The 19082-nt window shown below is 37.5% G+C and overlaps 4 protein-coding genes across 5 annotated transcripts; 2 read left to right on the forward strand and 2 right to left on the reverse strand.

Moving 5' to 3' along the window:
• The first annotated feature begins 367 nt into the window (after nt 1-367).
• On the forward strand, nt 368-3248 carry LOC131781804 (histamine H2 receptor-like). Of its 2 annotated transcripts, none has more exons than XM_066168297.1 (2): nt 368-687; nt 1183-3248. In XM_066168297.1, exon 2 carries the CDS (start codon nt 1237-1239, stop codon nt 2242-2244), a length of 1008 nt encoding a protein of 335 aa, XP_066024394.1. In that variant the 5' UTR covers nt 368-687; nt 1183-1236; the 3' UTR covers nt 2245-3248. The 2 variants fall into 2 exon arrangements, with proteins under 2 accessions (XP_066024394.1, XP_058954508.2); XM_059098525.2 differs by lacking the exon at nt 368-687 and adding an exon at nt 809-837.
• A 56-nt stretch (nt 3249-3304) lies between these two features.
• Nucleotides 3305-8201, reverse strand: LOC131781227 (uncharacterized). Its single transcript, XM_059097880.2, has 7 exons — nt 7997-8201; nt 6736-6825; nt 6000-6089; nt 5058-5180; nt 4385-4516; nt 4050-4166; nt 3305-3632 (listed from the first exon to the last, which is right to left on the reverse strand). The coding sequence occupies exons 1-7, from the start codon at nt 8132-8134 to the stop codon at nt 3519-3521; spliced, it is 804 nt and encodes a 267-aa protein (XP_058953863.2). The 5' UTR covers nt 8135-8201; the 3' UTR covers nt 3305-3518.
• Nucleotides 8202-10163: 1962 nt separating this feature from the next.
• Nucleotides 10164-14723, reverse strand: LOC131781247 (uncharacterized). Its single transcript, XM_059097898.2, has 7 exons — nt 14471-14723; nt 13796-13885; nt 13410-13499; nt 12595-12717; nt 12121-12252; nt 10875-10991; nt 10164-10490 (listed from the first exon to the last, which is right to left on the reverse strand). Exons 1-7 carry the CDS (start codon nt 14606-14608, stop codon nt 10377-10379), a joined length of 804 nt encoding a protein of 267 aa, XP_058953881.2. The 5' UTR covers nt 14609-14723; the 3' UTR covers nt 10164-10376.
• A 26-nt stretch (nt 14724-14749) lies between these two features.
• Nucleotides 14750-17938, forward strand: LOC131781237 (kelch-like protein 20). The gene is made up of 2 exons (XM_059097888.2): nt 14750-16254; nt 17046-17938. The coding sequence occupies exons 1-2, from the start codon at nt 14889-14891 to the stop codon at nt 17360-17362; spliced, it is 1683 nt and encodes a 560-aa protein (XP_058953871.2). The 5' UTR covers nt 14750-14888; the 3' UTR covers nt 17363-17938.
• The last annotated feature ends 1144 nt before the right edge of the window (nt 17939-19082 follow it).

Genomic DNA, 19082 nt, shown 5'->3' on the forward strand with positions numbered 1-19082 from the left:
ATCGAACCAAATGATGAATATTTACACATTATTTGCTTGTTATCGCATGAAGAATTTGAAGGCACCAAAAGGCGCTAAGTACATGAATTCGTTTATTTGTCGCTTCATATGGCACGAAACTACCACAATCATTTCAAAACCGTTTGACGCGGCTCTGGATAAAGGAAACCTAACAAAAAAATTCCTTTTTTTTCTATATGGGTAATTTAAAATTCTGTTGCCTCAAGCAAAATACATATACGTCAGTACTTATTAGGAGGGAGAAATTGAAAATTAGAGACAAACCTGTTATTAAAATGCGTTAAAGTTTCTGGCAAGATATTGGTGAAGATCCAACATCACTTTGTGTGTGTACGTTAGCGTTAAAACTGGAAGCAATTTTAAGTCATCTTGCCCATAACATCCGACGTACAACTCATCGTGTTACCGTAAGGCAAACAAGCAAAGAGACGCCATCCTGTCTGGTTTGATAACTCAAACACCATCTGTTGACACAAACTGAACGTTCATAAACTTTTTTTTTGAACTTGATGATACTATCCTTGCCAATAGATTAAGAAACGGCTAGATTGATTCTTAAGTTTGAAGTTTTTCGAGCAACACATACCCGCCTAGTTTTACATCTTTTTTTCATTTCTTGCCAGTAATAACGTCGGAAATATAGGGACGTGGGTACATGCGCCTGAGGTTTGTATTCAAGTCTTGTTTCCTTTTTCATCATTATTCAGATTTTGATAGAACCCAAGTTTAATATAACCTTCACGGCAAGCGTCGAAAGGAAAGAACTGCACTTCTTACCGTTGATTAACGTGATTCAAGATCAGAGCTCGAGTTTAGGTCGTTTTTTGTTGTCGTTAACTTCCCGTCTTGAAACTAGCAATATCTTGATATCACCGAACGAACCATTAAGTTCGCTTTTAGTTCGGAAAAAGAATTCATTTGTAAAAGTTGATTCAGTGAAAGAGGAAAAACCAACAAAGTGACGAAAGTTAACAAGAATGGTTCTTCAGTTATCCGAAATAAGTGGCTAACCATTGAAATCACAGGATGGCATGTAGATATAAGATGTTGGTGAATCAGCTAATCATGCAAGTTGAAGATTTTCTGTGTTTTGCGAGAAAAAATTGCAGATCCACCATTAACTTAAATTAATGATGTATTTTTGCATGTTTAACTTGCCAGAAAAGACATTCAAACGACGTCGAAGAGACAACGCTCTTGGCTCCCTTTCAACTCATGAGAAAAGGAGAGAGAAGCTTAGAAACATACCTGTTGAACCTCAACCTTTGTTATGACCAGCAAGAAATAGGTCTACACGGAATCAATATAACAATGACGAACTCAACCAAAGGCGGGAACTACGAATTTTACTGCCCACTCAGTCTTTACGGATTGCATCTCAGGATAATCATGTCAACGCTAAATATACCATTATCATTCACCGCTGTAATGGGAAATATTTTGATCATTGCTGCCCTTCGAAAGATACCAACATCGTCCCTTCATCCACCATCGAAATTCCTCTTCAGCTGTCTCGCATGTACCGATCTGGGCGTAGGGTTAATCACTCAGCCTTTATTCCTCAGCTTTTCATGGTCTACCGAACACTCCAAGCCTTGTTATTACCTTGTTATCTTGCTGTACACAATAGGGGGGACATTTTGCGGCGTCTCATCTCTAACTGTGACTACTATAAGTGTGGACAGACTTCTCGCCATGTTATTAAGACTTCGATATCGACAAGTGGTTACGTTGAAACGAGTGCGGCTCGCCCTTCTTCTCTTTTGGCTTCTCAGCTCTGGTGTAGCGATGACAATGTTTCACGACTTGCGCCTCTGCACAACATTGATCAGCATCATACTATCTGTGTGTCTAATGATCTCCACTGTGTGTTATGTGATAATTTATCGGACTCTCCGTCAACATCAAAATCAAGTGCAAGACATCGGTTATCATCGAGAGCTTAACAAATGGGACAATCCGTCAAATATAGCACGATACAAGAAAACAGTTTCCAGTGCTTTGTGGGTGCAGTTAGCACTCCTGGCTTGTTATCTCCCATATGGTACGGTGGCAGCTGTATTTGCCATGACTAGATGGCGAACGGCGAGTCTTGATCTCGCTTTAGATGCAACACTAACTCTACTATTCTGCAACTCGGCAGTAAATCCGTTTTTGTACTGCTGGAAGAACAAGGAAATAAGAAACGCAGTGAAACAAAGAACCAGACAGTGCCTTTGTTAGCAAGTTTTCTGGTAAATTTTAACAAAGGTCAACTCGTTTTATTAACGGTCAACGGTCAACTCGTTTTAACAACGTCAGCTGAGAGTACAGGCGCCAGACCGAGGGGGACCGGGTAGGAATGAGTGCAACATCTCCAAAGTCCACAATCGTTTTTCCTTTTTCTTGATTAGCTTGAGAGTTCAAGGGTGTAAACTATGCTGGACAGCGATTCTATTGTTCAGCACTGGAGATATGGCTGGTCCACAGACTTCTAGCACATCACACTTTACTTCGGTTACATGACCAGGTGTTTTAACCTTCATACAATTCCATGACAACATGGTAATAAAGAGCGAAAACGAACGAGTGGTTTTCAGTTTAAGTTGTACAAAACTCTGTAGCGTATACTAAAATAGTGCAGGAATATGATGTTGGTCATGTTCAACTGATTGCGCTTATAGTCTGGCTTTACTTCTATAGCGCAACCTTTAAGAGGAAATTTAATACTTGCGGAACATGAAAATAGCGCGGAGCGTCATTTAGCGTGGTCTTCAATTTCTGAGCTGTGAGAAAATTGACACTGCATGAAGTTCCCCATCCATGTTAAGACGTATCACGGAAGTAAACATGGCGCACAATTTTCACTTTCACCCGCTTCGCATGATGGGAAACTTGCCTTACTTCGCTCTACAATACAAATCCTTCCATCTCGACCAATCAGACGCAAAACAGAAAACTAATTGCGACTTAGTCCCCCACGTTTTCACGCTTTTGATTTGGATATTCTGACTACTGTGATTTTGTTTAATTTTTCTGGTCCACGTCTTGAAACGTGCAGTCAAAATGAACTCTAGAATATTGCACATGGAAAATGGAGGGTCCTGTGCTCACGTCTGATATTTGCGTCTTCCTTACATTTTATTTCATTGCGTGCAAGGCGAACGAATAAGTCACGTGCTCTTCCTCTCTTCCGCATGTCTCAGTCTTCGCGAGCGTCTCGCAATTACCACTGACCGCCTAAACAATGCAAACAAATGGCGCGTGCATATGCCTTAAAGCGAAAGATGACTATAACCAAATGTTAAAAGCAACACCTGATTTATTAACCTTTCTTATTTAATTTTTGGAGGTACAAATAGTTCACGGACAGCGTGAACCTATGTGCTTATCTAATAAATAAAAATAAAGCACCTAAAAGATTTGATTCTTTGACGTTAAAAATTTTGATATGATTCCTACTGCACTTCCGAAAATTAGCTTACGCGCGATGTTCCTCTTTTTGAGCAAAAAGTGAGTTAAGAAGATTTCTTGGCATGGAATAGACCCCATTTTTGGTCTCCACGGCCACAGCGGTCAATCTTTGTCTCCCAGTCTTCAACAAGGTATTCAAAATCATCCTTTTTGAAATCCTGTTTTGAAAAAACAGAAAACAAATAAGCAAGAAGAAAAAAAAAAAGGGGGGGGGGCTTTTAACTCTGAAACCCTACGAGTGACCAGCATCTTATTTCTCCCAAGAGCATCACCCCTGAATCAAACATAAAGGCCATGATAATATAGGAAATGATCATTTAAGAAGCTCTTGATTGTTTAACTAATTCTCTGTGACAGCACAATAGAAAATGTATAGAGGAAGGTTTGGAGAATTTACATACTGATGTTGAGGTGTAAAGATTGAAATGAGAAGATAAGATCAGTTTATTCATGAACTGTGCCTAACCTCACAATTTGACCATTAGAACTTTCCTGTTGTCACTGATTTTTTAATTTACATTTATTAATGATAAAAATGATCTATCTAGTTAAAGTGTAGCTTTAAATATTTTCACCTTCAAGAAAATGTCCCTGTCTGTTTCAAATCTTTTCCTCTCTGACTGAAGAACTTCAACAAATCTCTTGGTGTTGTCTATTGCTTTTACATCAATAAAACCAACCCTCTCAAGAAGCTATTAACGCAAAGAAGAAGACATTTCACAAAACTTGAGAAAGGAGTTTGTTATAACTTTAAAATTCTTATATTTGTGTTTCAAATTTTAACTTGTTCTGACAACAGTCTGGATGTCTTAAATCAAAGCTACATGCCTTGGCAGAAATCTTAACTATCTAATTTTTTTTAAGAACGATGAAAAGCATCCCAGTTTTCCAACAGATTCTCAGTCCTTACCTTTCCATAATCAGCTGGAGTCAGGAGGTGATATTGTCGCTTAGCAACATATGCTTTCATCTGCTCAGACAATTCATTAGCACCACGGCAGTAGTCAGAAATAAGAAGCTCTCCTCCAGGCTTCAACCATTTCTAATCAAGATGAACAGAATTACAAGCAATCACTCAACTGGAACTTATGAAAATGCAATGTACATATACAAGGGGGCATGTACAGTGTAATGTGAGAAATGATTGAATGATGATTTTTTTTCTGGTTTTGACACTGAGCATGAGCCCGCATCTAGCAGAGTTTATTTTGGCAGATTGAAGTTTACATTGAATTAAAAATTCTACGTACTTGGAATAATGCCACAAACAGTTAAAAATTGAATGAACATTTAACATAGCTGAACCTTTCTACACATGAGTGAAAACACACTCTTTCAAGCCCACATGTAGTCCACCTCACACCCATCTTATTACAATCTGTTCAAGAGATTTACAGTCAACACCTCACATATTAACCAAAGATGTGTGTCCCCTTGGAGAGTTTGTATTAACCAACAAATGCACATAGTTTCTCAACAAAATGTTTGACATTCCCTTGGGAAACAGGGCAAAGCAAACATTGGGTCAATATTACATGGGTCTTTACTTTAAGCACTCATTCATTCCAAAAAAAATGGCATACCAAGAAGTTCTTAAACAAGGATTCCTTATCAGCAATGTGGAGAATTGTGTCTCTACTGTAAATAACATCAAATGATTCTGGGGCATAATCTGCTGTTGTTATGTCAGCAACCACAAATTCAACCTAAAAACACAAAGGACAACTTGAAAGTTTAGTGCTTGAGCTACAAAGTTCAGAAACACATTTATTTAACAATACATGTACCACTTTTGAGCCTTTTTCATCTGAAACATTCCCAGTTCACATCACAGTAGTTTCCATTTGGCATATGTTGAGCTTAGAAATTTCCAATGCTGCAAAATTGCAATGACATCTTCACGACAAAAAAACACTATGTTTACATAATATAAATTGTACCATCTCAAGATTACATAAACCCTTTAACTCCCATGAGTGACCAAGACAGAATTTCTCCTTACAATATCAATACAATGTCAACCAGATAAGTGATGAAAATAAAGAAAAATATCAACTCGGGGATGATTAGTTGATCCAATACTAAATTCTCTGAACTAACATTATAAGAATTGTATGGTTGACAGTAAGGAGAATGACAAATTTGATCTGGGAGTTAAAGGGTTAAGATATTTATATGAGCTACAGTAATTTCTAGATGCATGTGGTATAAAACCTGTAAGGGAATTTCTTCTTCATGTATTATCACAACAACTTACATTCATTTAGTTGTAACATTTATTTACTCATAATGTTTACATCATACTTTAAAGTTACTGACTTCTGATTGTTAATTCTCCCTTCTAGCTCCTAAATATTTCCTTAGGAATGAGTTATAAGAATTTGGTGTTCAATCAAGATAACAACTTCTACCTGATAAGTTTGAGTATTCATTATCTGTTTGCTGGATAATGTATGAATATTTTAGGGGGAAATTACATGTTAATCACTTCTTGAAGTTAAAGGTTACATGTAAGCACATTCTACCTTGTCATCCTTAAATTCCTTGGCTCTCTGTATTCCTGTATCAATCATATTTGTTGACAAGTCAACACCCAATACTTCCACTTTAAAATTCTAGGTGAGAAACAAGATAGTCCAATTTAACAAAATATTCCACAAAAGTTGTTAATTAAAAGCTAAAAAATTTTGTTAAAAACATGCTACCATATTGCTTTCATGAATAAAATGATGATATCTGAAAACTCTTTTAAAAAAAGTAATTGCAGTGCTATAAACAAGAAGTAGTCCTACATGTAGCTCTGAAATAGTCTAAAATCTAAAGATTTTTTATTCTTAAAAAGATCCCCAACACCCTCCCCAGCCCACCCCTCTGCATACCAGTATTGGCAAAGCCACATAATGACTCAGAGCATAGGAAAAATAAAGTTGCACCACAAAAGAAAACCAAGTTAAATTATTATAGTCTAATGATTTCCCTTAGCCCATGCCCCTGAATTTGTTGATTACCTCCTTTATCCAAGTCCCCTCACAAACTAAAATTTGATAAAATCGACTCAGTGCATGAGAAATTCAAAAAATAAAGTTGTAAGAAAACTAATTTCAATTAGAATAAAATTGATTTTCCTTATTTCTTTTGCAAAATATCAACATTTCCTTTTAACTAGGAGTTCAAGAGGTTTATCCAAGAGGCGACTGAATAAACCTGAAGAGTAGGCATATATACACTGTACAATAAAAAGGGATTTATCACAAGTCATACCTTCACCATGTAGAAAGCAGAACCTCCTATTCCACAACCAACATCAAGAACTGTTTGACCTGGTCTTAAACTCAGCATTGCTACAATTTCCTACATAAAAAAAGAAAAGAGAATGAAAAAAATGAAAAAATTGCTTTGTTCCCATATTTCACTTCAGGGAGGAAAGGCTTGAAAAATTTTTGGATAGACACTACAGAGAATGAAAGATGACAGGTGTTCTACATAATCCCTGGGATAAACAAAGATACCACATCCCCTTAACTAAATACAGTGATATAAACTTGTGTATCAGGTTAAAATCACAGGGAATGAAAGATCACAATATTACAAAATCCCTGGAACAAAGGAAACAAAGGCCTCATGAAATAACCTGTAGGGGGTTAACACCACAGGAATGGTAGGGGACCTTAGTGCACAATCCCTGAGGTAAGATCTTTGTTACATGTATGTGAAGGGACCTTTTTAAGGTTACTGTCAACAATATCATGTAAAACACCTTGCAAAACATTGAGAAATAATAGTCTTTATCACACCATAAAAAAAGAAAAGATGTAAGAGACCCGAAGCCAAAGAAATCGAAATTGAGTTTTCTTTTACCCTAGCTTACTTTTCCCACTTTTCCTTTTGCTTTTCCCGATTAATTTTGGATTTCCTTTCATTCATATTCCCCATTTAGCGAAATGACCATTACTGCAAAATTTAAAGTACTTTTTTGTCACAAGACTCGCCACAAATATGAGAGAAAAATAAAACACAAACAAAAAGTCACTCCTGAGAATTCCCAATGACAGGAGCAAAAGCTGGGTTTCAACAAGGGCTGCACCACAAATAAAAAATAGAAGTCATTGACGAAAGAAAAGTTTCTCCTTCGATTGCACAATACATGAGGGAGAATTTAGATTTTCATCTGCTGGCAAAAACTTACGAACATATCTAGGATTTACAGATTATAACTCTGTTTTATGGCACTGCATGATATTTTTTGGCTCACTTCAAGCTTAATGATCAAAACTGAATTGATTTCACCGAATTCTTCTAGAAATTATTTCATTAGGGGCTGATCGATTACGAAATATTCCACGTCCGCAGTATAAAAAAATAAAAAAGAAAACTTTATTCGGGAAAGTAAAATTAGCTACTGCAAAGGCTAACTTCGAATAAGCTAAAAATTACGTTTGCAAAATAACTCTAGATTGCAGGAAGAGAGAAAAAGAGATTTTACCTCCCAGTAAAATTACTTGGATCTCCTGATGTACCTTACCTCGGTTGTTTCAAGACCTCCAGTGCTTACAAAACCACGTCCGAAAATTTTCTCGTAACGCAAGATACTGTTGTTGGAATACTGATTCTGGTCCAGAAATTGTTGAAATTGATCGCTCTGTTGGCTTGTGGTCGGCATCTTCGAAAAATTAGGGTAGAACAGTACAGTGCTGGTGTTGCGTAGAGTGTGCAATCGTATTACCGGGAAAAACCCTTCAATTTATATAATCAGTGTCAGCGGTAAACATAATTGAGATAAGCGCAAAACCTTTGTTACTTCCGTTATTAATAGTATTAACTTGGAAAATAATTAACCATGCCCATCAAATATTGTAAAGTTGCAAAGATAAGGGAGGGTAAAATACGAGCAATGAATGGCTCAGTAACTCCTTTTGGAAACAAATCGGTGGACGATGTCTTTTTTCCGATATCTTTCGAGTAAAAATGCTGCTCTTGCTCTCAAAAGCCTGTGCTCGTTAAGAGCACAGGCAGAAAGAAACGAACTTGGAAATGCTGGTAGAAAACGCTCGTTTTCAGCGTAATGCGCAGCCATTTTTGGGCTTTTTGATTTTGCCACGTGTCTTTTGGTTTTTCCACGAGTCTTTTGGTTTTCCGTGAGCTATTTGGTTTTGCCGTGAGCTTTTTGGTTTTGCCGAGAGCTTTTTTGAGCTATTTGGTTTTGCCGTGAGCTATTTGGTTTTGCCGTGCGCTTTTTGATTTTGCCGTGAGCTATTTGGTTTTGTCGTTAGCTTTTTGGTTTTTCCGTGAGCTATTTGGTTCTGCCTTGAGCTTTTTTGTTTTTTTTTGTGAGCTATTTGGTTCTGCCTTGAGCTTTTTGGTTATTTTGTGAGCTATTTGGTTCTGCCTTGAGCTTTTTGGTTTTTTCGTGAGCTATTTGATTTCGCCGTGAGCTATTTGGTTTTGTCGTTAGCTTTTTGGTTTTTCCGTGAGCTTTTTGGTTTTTCCGTGAGCTTTTTGGTTTTTCCGTGAGCTATTTGATTTCGCCGTGAGCTATTTGGTTTTACCATAACAGTTGTGAGCCACCGTACTAATGGACCTCTGGTCATTATGGGCCATGTCACTTTTTTTTTTCAATTAAAAAAAAAACATTTATTTTACTTGTATTTTTCTTTTCTTTCCTTTTTGTTGTTGTTGTTGTTGTTTTTTCGAAATGGAAAAAAATTGAAAGAAAAGAAAACGAAAATATGAAAAAAATAAATAAAAACACAAAATAGTTAGGACAGATATCAAAAAAATCTATGGCCATACATAATGGGCCACCATACACCTGAAAGATTTGATTCTTTGTCATTCATGATACGATTCCTACTGCGCTTCTGAAAAGCAGCTTGAGCGCAAAGTTTTTGCTTGTGTGCAACAACTTTTTATTTCATTGCGTACAAAGCGAACGAAATAGTCAAGGACTCAAGTTCCTCTCGCGCGTGTCTCAGCTCGTATACTAAATTAGTGTAGCAGGAAACTGATCATGTTTGTCATGTTGAAGTGATTACACTTACAGTCTGGCTTTACTTCTATGGCGCAAACTTTAAGGGGAAATTCAATCCTTGCGGAACGTGAAAATAACTCTGAGCGTCATTTAGCGTGGCCCTCAGTTTCGGGACTGTGAGAAAATTGACACTGCATGAAGTTCCCCATCCTAAGACGTATCACGGAAGTAAACAGGACGCGCAATTTTGATTTAAACCCGCTTCGCATGATGGGAACCTTACCTCACTTCGCTCTATAATACTAACCCTTCCCTCTTGACCAATCAGATGCAAAACAGAATGCTAATTGTGACTTGGTCTCCCACGCTTTCACGCTTTTGATTTTAATTCTCATTGGCTCCTTCGGATATTCTGTTCTTTATTGGCCACTAAGATATTGTTTCATTTTTCTGGTCCACGTCTTAAAACGTGCAGCCAAAATGAACTTTAGAATGTTGCACATGGAAAATGGAGGGTCCTGTGCTCACGTCTGATGCTTGCGTCTTCCTTACTTTGTATTTCATTGGGTGCTAGGCGAACGAATTAGTCACGTGCTCTTCCTCTCGCGCATGTCTCAGCCTTCGCGGGCGTTCCGCAATTACTACTGATCGCCTAAACAATACAAACAAATGGCGCGTGTACCTTAGGCTAGGTCAAGCCTTATCCAATGATAACTATAACCAAATGTTAAAAGCACCACCTGATTTATTAACCTTTCTTAAATTAGTTTTTGGAGATACATGCATGTGCTTACAAAAATAGCTAATAAATAAAAATTGAGCACCTAAAAGATTTGATTCCTATAATAGCCGTTAAAAACTTTACATATGATTCCTACGGCGCTTTGGAAAATTCGCTTACACGCGAAGTTCTTCTTTTTGTGCAAAAAGTGATTTAAGAAGATTTCTTGGCATGGAATAGACCCCATTTTTGGTCTCCACGGCCACAGCGGTCAATCTTTGTCTCCCAGTCTTCAACAAGATATTCAAAATCATCCGATTTGAAATCCTGTTTTGAAAGACAGAAAACAAATAAACAAGAAAATCAATGAACTGTTAACTCTAAAACCCTACAAGTAATCAGCATCTCATTTCTTCTAAGAGCATCACCCCTGAATCAAACATTAAGGCCATGATAATATAGGGAAATGATCAAGTAAAGAAGCTCTCGATTGTTTTAACTAATTCTCCTTGTCAGAACCATAACAAATGTATAGAGAACAGTATGGAGAATATGCATACTGATATTAGGGTGTAAAGAATTTAGCGATAAGATCAGTTTTTCATCAAGTGTGCCTAACCTCAGATTTTGACTTCTAAAATGTTTCTTATATGAATTAATGATACAAATGATCCACAGCACAAGTGTAGCTTTTAGTTTAAATATTTTCACCTTCAAGAAGATGTCCCTGTCTGTTTCAAATCTTTTCCTCTCTGACTTAAGAACTTCAATAAATCTCTTGGTGTTGTCTACTGCTTTTACATCAACAAAACCAACCTTCTCAAGAAGCTATTTGAAAAGAAAGAAAAAAATGTTACAAAAGCTTTGAAAAAGGAGTTTCTTATAACTTTAAAATTCTTATATTTGTGTTTCAAATTTTAACTTGTTCTGACAACAGTCTGGACATCTTAAATTTGAGTCTACATGCCTTAGCAGGAATCATATCTAACTAAATGTTGCTGTTGATCTAGTTCCAATTAAATTTTATTGATAAAATTATTACTGAATTCTCTGGTCTTTTGAAGAAGTGAGATTAAATGATCTCTATTATGGGTTGGTCAGACCATTCCAAAGTTTCATGATCAATTTCCCCACACTGGATCAACACTCTGGGTTTTAAAATCATAAAGTAGAATGTGCTGCCTCTGTTATATCATCTACAAATATTGGGACATTCTAGTCTTGTGGAATAAGGAGGAAAACAGAAGGCACTGCCTCCTCCATCTTCTCTGCACAGATTAACAGAAAACATGGTCTGGCCTTGTTGTTGTTTAAACAGGCCCCCATTTTAACCCTTAAACTCCCAAGATTTCATTAGTAATTCTCCTCACTGCCTGCCATACAATTTATGTGATGTTAGTTTGGAGAATTTGGAATTGGATCAACCAATAATCCCCTAACTGATATTTTTCTTTATTCTTATTACTTGTCTGCTACATATCAAACTGATAATGTAAGGAGAAATTCTGTCTAGATCACTAATGGGACTTAAAGGGTTACCAAGCTTTAAAGATGACTGGGCCAGCCAGTCTAAATATCACAAATAATTAAATCAACATTAAATTTCAAAGAAAAGTTAAGAAAGTTACAAAAGAGTAAATTCCAGTTTATCATAATTCAAGGTTCTACATGTAGGCTCCATTTTCTTCAAATTAACTTTGAGGTCATCTAAATTCATAATCCAGTCACTGAAAAAAACTGTTTTCAATATTATATGAAATACTAAACCCCTGACCACATTTTAGAACTAGCTACAGAGTAACAAACACAGAGAAATAAAAATTACAGGTCACAAAATTGGTGACTGCCAATGCAAATGTAGTCCCTGCAATTGTTTATAATTTTTAAGTACTGGTCAATTGTATTTTCAAGAAAGATGAAAAGCAGCCCAGTTTTCCAACTGATTCTCAGTCCTTACCTTTCCATAATCAGCTGGAGTCAGGAGGTGATATTGTCGCTTAGCAACATATGCTTTCATCTGCTCAGACAATTCATTAGCACCACGGCAGTAGTCAGAAATAAGAAGCTCTCCCCCAGGCTTCAACCATTTCTAATCAAGACGAACAGAATTACAACCAATCACTCAACTGGAACTTATGAAAATGCAATGTACATATACAAGGGGGCATGTACAGTGTAATGTGAGAAATGATTGAATGATGAATTTTGTTGACAACAAGCACGAGTCTACATCTTGCAAAGCTTTTTATGGCATATTTAAGTTTGAAAAATTGTAAGAACTTGGTGTGTTCTAATAATCTACTACCCATAGCTTCTTTATAAATAATTTTACATTCTCTTCTGAAACAGAGGGTGAGACAACTGTTGTGTCACAATTCACTTGGATCTTCAATTTAAGCACTCATTCATTCCCAAAAAAAAAATGGCATACCAAGAAGTTCTTAAACAAGGATTCTTTGTCTGCAATGTGAAGAATTGTGTCTCTACTGTAAATAACATCAAATGATTCTGGGGCATAATCTGCTGTTGTTATGTCAGCAACCACAAATTCAACCTGAAAACACAAAGGACAACTTGAAAGTTTAGTGCTTGAGCTATAAAATTTACCGGCAAACACATGAATACTACATGTATTACTGTGTAACTTTTAAGCCATTTTCACCTGAAAATTTCAGTTCACATAACATTTGTTTCCATGCATTTAGCATATGTTGAAGTTACAAATTTCCAATGCAGCAAGATTGCAATGATATCTTCATGACAAGAAAAAAAGAGTTGCAAATTTTCAAGAACCTACCCACAACTAAAAAAAACCTCACTGACACCATGTTTACAGAAACCAACGGAGTGTACATAAATTGTACTATTACAAGATTACATTAAAATATACATTTGACCTAATTTCTAGATGCATGTGGTATGGGAACCCATTAGCAAATTTTTTTTGATTTCATGATCACAAAAACTTGCGTTTATTTAGTTGTAACAAGTATTTTCTAACTGTGTTACATCATGCCTTACACTTACTGACTTCTGATTGTTCATTCCCACCTCTAGCTCCTAAACCTTTCCTTTGTAATGAGTTACAAGAATTTGGTGTTAGATCAAGATAACAACATCTACCTGATAAGTTTGGGTATTCTCATCATCTATTGCTGGATAATGTACAGATATTTTGGGGAGAAATTACATGTTACCATGGTAATCACTTCATGCAGTTAAAGGTTACATGTAAGCACATTCTACCTTGTCATCCTTAAATTCCTTGGCTCGCTGTTTTCCTATGTCAATCATATTTGTTGACAAGTCAACACCCAATACTTCCACTTTAAAATTCTAAGTAAGAAACAGTACAGTCCAATGTAACACAAAATTTTGTTGCAGTAGTTGTTATGACAACATAACATATGGCACTTGGCATGTTCAAAAACCCTTGTTTGGTTCCTCTGTTGCTACTTGCCATCTCACTTGCTCTGAAATTTCACTTTCAATTCACAGAAAAAAGCTAGAGAGAAGTCCTAAAAAAAGGTTGCACACAGTACAATTTGGCAGCTTTGGCTTAGCTCTGTGCTCTGTACTCTGATAGAGCCAGCTTTCTCCACCAGTGACAGAAAAAAAGGGTCAAGTCATACCTTCACCATGTAGAAACCAGATCCTCCGATTCCACAACCAACATCAAGAACTTTTTGACCTGGTTTTAAACTAAGCATTGCTACAATTTCCTGTAGAATAAAATAAGGATGAAAACAATGAAATAATGCCTTGTGTTACTCGCGTTTGGCCACCCTGTAGCAACAAGTTGTAACATGTTGGACTGTGTTGGATCAAGTTTAAAAATGGCCAAAGTTTTGTTGCAACATTTTTTGATGTTATAAGATAATGCGCGCTTTTTGGTCAAAGAAAAGTTTCTCCTTCTATTGCAAGATATGTGAGGGAGAATATAGATTTCCATCTGCCGGCAAAAACTTGCGACACATATCTAGGATTTACAGATGAAAGCCCTGTGTTTTGGCACTGCATGATATTTTTTGGCTCAGTTCACGGCTAATGATCAAAACTGATTGATTTCACCGAATTCTTCTAGAAAAGATTCCATTAGGGGCTGATCGATTTCGAAATATTACACGTCCGAAGTATAAAAAAAAAAAAAAATTTATTCGAGTAAGTCAAATTAGCTTTTGCAAGAGTTAACTGCGACAGCGAATGAGCTAAAAATTACGTTTGTAAAATAACACTAGATTGCAGGAGGAGAGGAAAAGAGATTTTACCTCCCAGTAAAATTACTTGGATCTCCTGATGTACCTTACCTGGGTTGTTTCAAGACCTCCAGTGCTCACAAAACCACGTCCGAAAATTTTCTCATAACGTAAAATACTGTTGCTGGAATACTGATTCTGGTCCAGAAATTGTTGAAATTGATCGCTCTGTTGGTTTGTTGTAGGCATCTTTGAAAAACTGGGGTCGCGCACGATTTACGACGACGTACGATTTGCAAACTACTCGTGGAAAGTAAGATTCCGGGTGAACGCTTCAAGTCTTTATCATCAGTGTCAGCGGTAAACCTAATTGAGATAAGCCCACTAGTCATCTTTGCTGCTTCCTTTGTTATTCGTTACTAATTAACCGTGCTCATCATAATATTATATAACACTGGAAAAGTAAGGAAGAGTAACATACGAGCAACGAATAGCTCAGTAATTTATTTTGGGAACGAATTGGCGGACGATGTCTTCTTTCCGATATCTTTCGAGCAAAAATGCTGCTCTTGTTCTCAAAGGATTGGAATCTTTACTCGATCTGGAAGAGCTTTGTGATGTAATCCTTCGCACAGAAGATGGTTTCTCGATATCGGCACACCGCAATGTTCTCTCCGTCGGCAGCCCATACTTCAGGGCCATGTTCTTGGGACAACTGAAAGAGAGCAGAAGAGAAGAGATCACTTTAAAAGGGGTTACCGGTGAAGCTCTTCGATGTATTGTTCGGTTTGTGTACACCTCTTCAATAGACGTGAATGACGCAAATGTTGATGATGTTCTTAGCGCTTCGGACCTTTTCCAGATGAAAGAAATTACTACCGTTTGTTGCCAGTTTCTTAAAGAGCAACTTCGGCCGTCAAATTGCTTGGGAATAGCAGCTATTGCCGGTGGCTTTTCCTGCGAAGAACTTTGGAGTGAGGCGCGCAAGTTTGCGGTAAAACACTTCAATGAGGTAATAAAATGTGATGAGTTCAAGGATCTGTCGTTAGACGCAGTCAAAGATCTGCTTTCAGACGAAAATGTGTGCATTCGATCGGAGGAAGATGTTTATAATGCAGCTGTTGAATGGTTGACGTGTTTTGGCGATCGCCTGAGATACTCGTCGGAAATACTACGTTGTGTACGGCTACCTGTTTTGTCTCCTACATTTCTCCGTTCACAGGTGATGATTAATGAGTGGGTTATAAATGATCCTGAGTGTAAGCAGATGCTAGATGAAGCCCTTTCCTATGCTTCTTCCCCTTCATCTGAAAAGCGTAAGCACTCTTCAGCAGTAAGAATGAGGCCACGAGTCCACTCGGGGTTTGCTGATGTCATGGTTGCCATTGGTGGTCTCCACCTTGGTAGTCCTGTGGCATCAGGGGAACAATACAACATGTACACTGATGAATGGTCACCTATTGAAGACATGCCTACCCTGCGGTATGGTGTTGCTGTTACTCAGCTTCATGGACAGATATATTGTCTGGGAGGATTTGAAAGTGGGAAGTACTTGAGCACAGTTGAAGCTTATGACCCTGAGGAAAATTCATGGATGATACGCCCACCGATGCTTGTGTCTAGAAAATACTTTGGTGCAACCTCCCTCGGTGGTAAAATTTTTGCTTTTGGAGGCTCCAACAGCCATCATCGGCTCAAAAGTGTGGAATGCTTTGATCCATATGAGAATCAATGGACCTTTGTCTCACCTATGCTGCGTCCAAGAATGTACTTAGCTGTTGGAACACTGGGGGGATTGGTGTATGCTGTGGGAGGACATGATGGCTTATCACGCCTGAGTAGTGTGGAGTGCTATGACCCTCAGAGTGATGAATGGAGCTACGTGGCTCCCCTAGGTATGGCTGTTGATTCTAACTTTTTACAAAAGAGATGCACTGTTATATCATTTTGAATATTGTATATACCAGTGGTGTAAACCTGGGAGTAATATTTAATTGAGCAGTCTGTTGGTCCATATGAAAATAACTACTACAGATGACAGCCATCCTTAGCTCTTTTAGCTCAACAGTTAGACTATGCAATCAAATCTTTTGAATTTGGGTTGGCAGTTGATATATCTTAGGTATTTGTCATGGAGATCTAGCCTCTGCAACCTCCAGTTCTGGGGTCTGGGACTCTCTGGTATGCTGTTCTCTCCCCTCCCCTCAACAAACATTAGGAGTAATAATGCTATAATAATTCCACATGGATGTTCCATAATTATGCTAATAGGTCCCCCCTTAGTAGGGGTTCAATATTTGATAAATCCCCTTTCCTAATGAGCCCCCTCCTTTCTATGCCCCACCCCCCAGCTTTAAAAGAAAACGAATCAGTTTGTTTCAAAAGTTTTTGATCTTTAATTCAGCTTGAAAGCCACCCTCCACTAGACATATACTTAACCAACACTCCCAACCACAAAATTTGTTTATGTCTAAGGCTTGCAGTCAGGCTTTGTCCAAATGCAATAACACATTCTCATTATAGAAGTATTGAATCAATGTCAATACCTACCCCTTCACTAACCCAAAATTGATTCTGTTGTTGGGTCAGGAGAGGGGTATGTCTTCAATTGCTCCGATATTGACATTGATCAAAGTGTGATTATAATATTATCGTGTATAACAATTTCTTCTCCATTGTCTGATAGGTAAGCCAAGATCTGTTGCTGGTGTAGCAGCCCTTGGTGGCCTCTTGTATGTCATTGGTGGATTTGATGGGAACAATTATCTTCGTAATGTTGATGTCTATGATCCTGAGACAAATTCTTGGACTGCAGCATGTCCACTGAATGAACAGCGCTCTGCTACCAGTGTTGCCGTAATGAAAGGAAGGATTTTTGCCATTGGTGGCTTTAATGGACAGTTCTTGTCAAGTGTTGAGGTCTATGACCCTGAAATTAACCAGTGGAGTTACGTAAATAATATGTCAATTCCAAGAGTACATTTTGGTGCCACTGTTGTGTAGTACATGTGATTTATTTTTGTATAAGATAGTTTAAAATTCAGTCTTTGGGGATGTTTCCATCACTGGGAGGAAATGTCTTTAGGCAGTTGGAAGTGTTCTAACCCTTTCACTCTGAAGATCTCATGAGTGCTGGTAATTCTCCTTACTGTCTGTCATACAATTCTTGTGATGTTTGGTGGGAGAATTTGGTATCTCCTTAATTGCTTTTTTCTTCATTATCATCATTTTTCGGTTGATATTGTATTGATATAGTGAGGAGAAATTATTTCTTGGTCGCTCATTGGAGTGACAGGGTTGGATCCAAGGATTTCCTACAAGCAGCAGAGTTAATAAAAATTTAGGAGGAAATAGCCATTGTGATGTTTGAATGCCCCTCTAAGTTTTATTATGGATTATGTTATGCTATATGTTTAATATCAGCAAAAATTAGCTTTTTTGCTCCCATGTTACTAAAGAAATGGTATTGATAATGTTGGAGGAACCAAGAAGAATCTAATTGCCAAATAACTGATGTTTTTTTTTTTTTTCATAATTTTCACACACATCATGCTTACGGCTTCTCATTTTTGCACCAATTAGGCACAATGCTTTCACGCTTAGAACATACATGCGCAATGCTTGCATACTCGAAGATTATGCATTTCAGACAACTAACTCTGGTTCCTTTTTTTTAGGGGGTTAAATTGGGGCGTAAGATAATCCCGAAGTTTAAAACTTCAAGATTGGTTTGGATTTATTTGGTTGTGTTTTCAGTGATCAAAAGTCATAAATAAACACTACCGGGAGCAATTAATACCCTCACATGACAAACACGCAGTTCCCTATGTAGGAAGAGAGGGCAGCCTTCGTGTAGGCTTGTCACACAACGTGTGGCGAGAGAGCAATTGCGTGATCATATTGTGCAATGACTGCGTGACAAGAATCTGTTCTTTCTTCTTTCTGTTCGTCGATAGCGTGCAAACTAAGAAGGAGGAGAAGCCTTAAAACGAGGGCATCAATCATTTCAAAAAAATTTCTTTCGATAAAAGGAAACACACCCCCTTTTTTTTTCAAAACAAAAAAGAAAATGAGAGTTTGATTTTCGTGAAATCATACTTTTATTAAGGTTTCTAACATCATCCATGCTTCATGATTCTCTGAACGATCGAATTCACTGCAGATATACGATTCTTCTAAACTCTTCGAGGTTTTATATAAGCGACTGATATCATCACTCGCTCAATTCTCTCAAAATACAATTGGAAATGTTTGGTAAATTAATTAGGACAGCCGTATTGACCAATCACGTTCAAGTCAAGTCTACGTGTAAAATTTCATCTCCATTGATAGGATGCAGCACAGAAAGCAACTGTCGGAACACCCACGTCTTTCGAAGGGTGGCTGCTTAGACAGAAATCAATTTTCGCGGTTAACTGAAACGGGTCCTATCCAGCTGGCTGATGTAAGTGATCAAAATCTTCGAAAATCTGAAAAAAGCACGCAGTTATTTTGCTCCATGAGAATAAGAAATATTTCAAAGTTAATGTTGAAAATGCATACCTTACGCAGGTGATACTCTGCTCCTGACCTACATATGATGGCAAGAGAGTAGAAACGAGCATACATGCAAAATATCTGGCTGTAAGTTCATAATTCCGCAAGAACCGATGAATTTTGGCGAACGTGCCTGTGACCATCATTTTCGTAGTCTTCCGATATGAAGGGGAAATTTTTCCAAGAA

This window comes from Pocillopora verrucosa, chromosome 1 (assembly GCF_036669915.1).
Source record: "Pocillopora verrucosa isolate sample1 chromosome 1, ASM3666991v2, whole genome shotgun sequence".
Lineage (NCBI taxonomy): Eukaryota > Metazoa > Cnidaria > Anthozoa > Scleractinia > Pocilloporidae > Pocillopora > Pocillopora verrucosa.

Bases quoted from the DNA above. Each gene is read 5' to 3' on its own strand.
- LOC131781804 (XM_066168297.1), top strand. From the start codon at position 1,237: ATGAGAAAAGGAGAGAGAAGCTTAGAAACATACCTGTTGAACCTCAAC.
- LOC131781227 (XM_059097880.2), bottom strand. From the start codon at position 8,134: ATGCCGACCACAAGCCAACAGAGCGATCAATTTCAACAATTTCTGGAC. The intron at 6,090-6,735 runs GTATGACTTGTG...TTTCTCACCTAG, and splicing joins CTGCTTTCTACATGGTGAAG to AATTTTAAAGTGGAAGTATT. The intron at 4,167-4,384 runs GTAAGGACTGAG...TTGCGTTAATAG, and splicing joins CTCCAGCTGATTATGGAAAG to CTTCTTGAGAGGGTTGGTTT.
- LOC131781247 (XM_059097898.2), bottom strand. From the start codon at position 14,608: ATGCCTACAACAAACCAACAGAGCGATCAATTTCAACAATTTCTGGAC. The intron at 12,718-13,409 runs GTAGAATGTGCT...TTGTGTTTTCAG, and splicing joins AGGAATTTAAGGATGACAAG to GTTGAATTTGTGGTTGCTGA. The intron at 10,992-12,120 runs GTAAGGACTGAG...CTTTTCAAATAG, and splicing joins CTCCAGCTGATTATGGAAAG to CTTCTTGAGAAGGTTGGTTT.
- LOC131781237 (XM_059097888.2), top strand. From the start codon at position 14,889: ATGTCTTCTTTCCGATATCTTTCGAGCAAAAATGCTGCTCTTGTTCTC. The intron at 16,255-17,045 runs GTATGGCTGTTG...ATTGTCTGATAG, and splicing joins GAGCTACGTGGCTCCCCTAG to GTAAGCCAAGATCTGTTGCT.